The 3,728-nt window shown below is 32.8% G+C and overlaps 1 protein-coding gene across 1 annotated transcript; it reads left to right on the plus strand.

Annotated features, from left to right (window-relative positions):
* The first annotated feature begins 223 nt into the window (after positions 1-223).
* On the plus strand, positions 224-2,113 carry LOC136820668 (kelch domain-containing protein 2-like). The gene is made up of 2 exons (XM_067076866.1): positions 224-499; positions 1,074-2,113. The coding sequence occupies exons 1-2, from the start codon at positions 295-297 to the stop codon at positions 2,096-2,098; spliced, it is 1,230 nt and encodes a 409-aa protein (XP_066932967.1). The 5' UTR covers positions 224-294; the 3' UTR covers positions 2,099-2,113.
* The last annotated feature ends 1,615 nt before the right edge of the window (positions 2,114-3,728 follow it).

Consider the following 3,728-nt stretch of genomic DNA (forward strand, 5'->3'; position numbering starts at 1 on the left):
TCTGTTGTAAATGCACATCCCATGCAATTGCAAGAATGTCCCAGGCTGGTTGTTATGCAGTCAGGTTTAACTTAGTATACTTAAACCACAGTATGCACTGCTCTATGCAATTCCAATCTTCTAATCAAATTATGTTAAAATCCAGCAGTTTTAGGAACTTCTTTTAAACATTTAACAATCTTTTTTCAATTGTACTTTTAACTTGAATTGTTATTTTATTTAGGTATCTTAATTTTGAAATGATGTAAACTGAGGAACTTATGATAAAAAGCTATTGCTTTTAGCAGTATAACTATGAGCATTAGCTTAGCCTTCATCAATGGCAATTCTGTCCCAGAGAAACGAAGTGGTCATGTTGCAGTCTTTCATAAAGGTCTATTGATAGTTTTCGGAGGTTATGGGGATAACCGTGATGATGCATCTGATGAATTCTTATACTTCAAATCAATATGGTGTTACAGCGTGGAAGCTTCACAATGGACAAGACATAACTCTAAAGGTAAACACAGGGTTCGAATTATTAATTTTGAGAGCTTTGCAATTTTTCCGAGCGAATTGAGGTAAAAAAAGTTAGCACCGCAGGCAAAATTCTTTTTACTGTTTGCGAAGCATTTTTAGTATTTTGCGATGTTGTTTGGAAGAAAATGCAAAAGTATATTCAATGCATTTCTCAAGAAAAGCGAAGTAAGAGATTGTAGACGAAGCAAACTTTAGTGAGTTGATAAAGCAGTAGATAAACGCATTTTTGTGCTAGGAAATCTTTTTGGGATTCAGAATTTTCATTGGGATTACAGCTATTAAAATTTTAAATCTTTTTTCACTAAACTATGAACGTTGGTTTGTATGTTTATATTTTATTCTTTTTGGAGCATCTTTTTTAATAATCATTCAACTGTCATTTATATTAACAAAATTTCAATTAACTTCCCATTGTAATTCTCACCTTGCTTTAAAAATGAACTTTCTTGACCATTTAATCTGATTTACTGTAATTAAAACTTTCCATTAAATATATCTTCTTATTTTTTATATTTTTTATGATATATAACCCGATTCCCATGAAATATTTTTAGGTACACTTCCGGAGAAGAATACTGGGGCTTGTGCTGCAGTGATTGGGAAAGAACTTTTTTTGTTTGGAGGATATCTACAAAGTAGAGGTCATTCGAACCAGCTAAGTTCTCTTGATTTAACAACATTCACTTGGAAAGACCTTAACGATAGGACAACAGGAGTAACTCCCTCTTCAAGAGATAAGTTTGGTTGTTGGATTGATGGTCAGAATATTATTTATTTTGGTGGGTTTGGGCACCCACCTGAAAATTGGAGTAAGGTGAAGGGTGATTTTTGTTTTGAAGAATTTCCACTTGCATGGTCACATGGCACTGGATGGAATAACCATTTGCATATTTTGGATACTTCGTTACTGATATGGTCTCAACCTAAAGGCTCTGGATCAGTACCATCACCAAGAGCTGCCTTTTCAACCACACAGATTGGAAGAAAATGTTTTTTATTTGGTGGAAGGTTTAAGGAGCACCGTCGCAATGATTTATATGTACTGGATTCTAAGTCATTTCATTGGACACAGTTAGAGCCAATTGGTGACTCACCATCAGGTCGCTCATGGCATGTTATGGAAAATGTGAGTCATAATCACTTGTTTATTTACGGTGGATTTGATAACGAAGGAAATGCACTTAAGGATACTTGGATTTACAATATTTCACAAAACACGTGGTCGGAATTGAAAACAGCATCAAAGAACTTGGATATCTTTGCACCTAGAATGTGGCACACTGCATGCAAAACAGATTCTCCTGGAGAGGTATTGATTTTTGGCGGCTGTATAAATTCAATAGTTGATGTGGTTGATCGAGCTAAGCATACTAATACAGTTTCTGTTTTTCGCTTCTCACCTTTAAGCTTGCGTAGACAATGCTTGGATTTCATTATGTCAAATATTGTGAAATACTCTGGATCTGTGATGGAGCTTCCTCAGTCTTTACGGAGAGATATCAGACATAGAAGCCTAGCTTTAGGTTTGCGATCACCAAATGGTCATGGAAAACTTATAAGTAATTGTCAAATGATGTGAAGTTTTGTAATTGGTTGGTAAAAATTGGTAAATTTGATGTAAATTTTGAGTTACTTAAAAAATTAAAAAATTTGTGTTTCGTTTTTTCATCTGTGCATAGAATTTCAAAAGAATTGATCTTGATTGTTTTTTTGATTGGTCGAGAATCAATGTGTTGTTATTATACACTTCTTTCAATGCGTCATAGTGAAAAGTCTATATACAATTCACAAGAAAACTTTTAAAATGCTGGAAGCAGAAAAAAACATAAAACAGAAGTATGAAGCCACTGTTTTATGAAGAAATGTTTTGCAATCTAAACAGGTGACTTCATCATAAGGCGTTGTTTACACTACTTTAATTTGTTTACAATTTATTTTTTAATCAGAACGCTTGGAAGTAAAAATCTTTCAACTCTTGACCAAAAAATTTTAAAAATTCACAATAAAAAGTATATTTTGTTATTAGTCTCTATTTTCTTTAAAACAGTCCTGTCACACCATATACGTAGATTCTTCAATCATGATAAAAATGTAGTGTAACCACGCCTAATGCTCAACAAAACAGATATCAATAATATACAAGTGGCAAGAATTCTCCAAAAACGTATACAAAAACTCTCCAAAAAATACAGTAAAAGTTACATTGGATACTGTATAGTTCTGTATAGAATTTTTATGAGATATTTATTCAATTTTTTAATTTTTAGTTCCTTTTTTTAAGTACACTCCTCATCAGTAATGTAAAATATGCAATTTATTGTTTATTCATACTCATATTGTAAATAGTCTGTATAAATTTCAAAAATGATAAAAATATGGATCTTCTAGTTCTTCCTTTATGAAATGGAGAAATTTCTTCACTTTAAGATGAATGAACACATTTTTGTAGTTGAAATTTTATGATGGGATTGATTTGAAATCGAAATTTTTGTTATAGTTGACTCTATATTCTAATTTCAATTTTTTTTGAATTAGAGTTTCTCTTAAGAAGACTGAGAACTTTAGATAGAACCGATTGAGCAGAAGTTCGAATTAGCGAGAGTCAACCGAGAATCCAATTCACTTACCGTAAATCACCGATTAAGCGCCCCGCTTGAATTAGCGCCCCCCATTTAGTTAAAATAATTTTATATAAGCGCCCCACTCGAATAAGCGCCCCCTTTGAATAAGCACCCCCCTCCAAGTTAAGTTTAAGCAGATTCCGAATTTGTTGATATACGAATTTCTGAAATAAAAAAATAAGCGCCCCGCTTGAATAAGTGCCCCGCTTGAATAAGCGCCCCTCTCAGAGCCTGAAAAATTAAATAAGCGCCCAGGCGCTTAATCGGTGATTTACGGTATATACCTTAAGGCAACAAATTTTTCGTGGAATTTAATTTCGTGGTTTTTTGACAAATCTGCGAAATTAAATCCCATGAAACAAGAATATTCTCATGATTTAAAAATCAGAATGGGTGTTTTTGGGGCAAAATAAGTCATATTTTAAACATAATTTCCTCTCAATCGCGAAATTAAATTCCTGCGAAAATTTCTTTCCGCAAAAATTTCTACCCTTAAGGTATAAAAAATACAGCATTCATGCCTTGATGTTTAGTTTTCCTTCTTATACTGATTTTTTTCTTATATTTATTTCATTCTCACTAGGAAGA

Source organism: Clytia hemisphaerica, unplaced genomic scaffold (assembly GCF_902728285.1).
Source record: "Clytia hemisphaerica strain Z4C2 unplaced genomic scaffold, Clytia hemisphaerica genome assembly, whole genome shotgun sequence".
Lineage (NCBI taxonomy): Eukaryota > Metazoa > Cnidaria > Hydrozoa > Leptothecata > Clytiidae > Clytia > Clytia hemisphaerica.

Excerpts from the sequence above, each read along its gene's own strand:
- LOC136820668 (XM_067076866.1), top strand. The coding sequence starts at position 295 with ATGAGCATTAGCTTAGCCTTCATCAATGGCAATTCTGTCCCAGAGAAA. Across the intron at positions 500-1,073 it reads GACAAGACATAACTCTAAAG|GTACACTTCCGGAGAAGAAT; the intron begins GTAAACACAGGG and ends AAATATTTTTAG.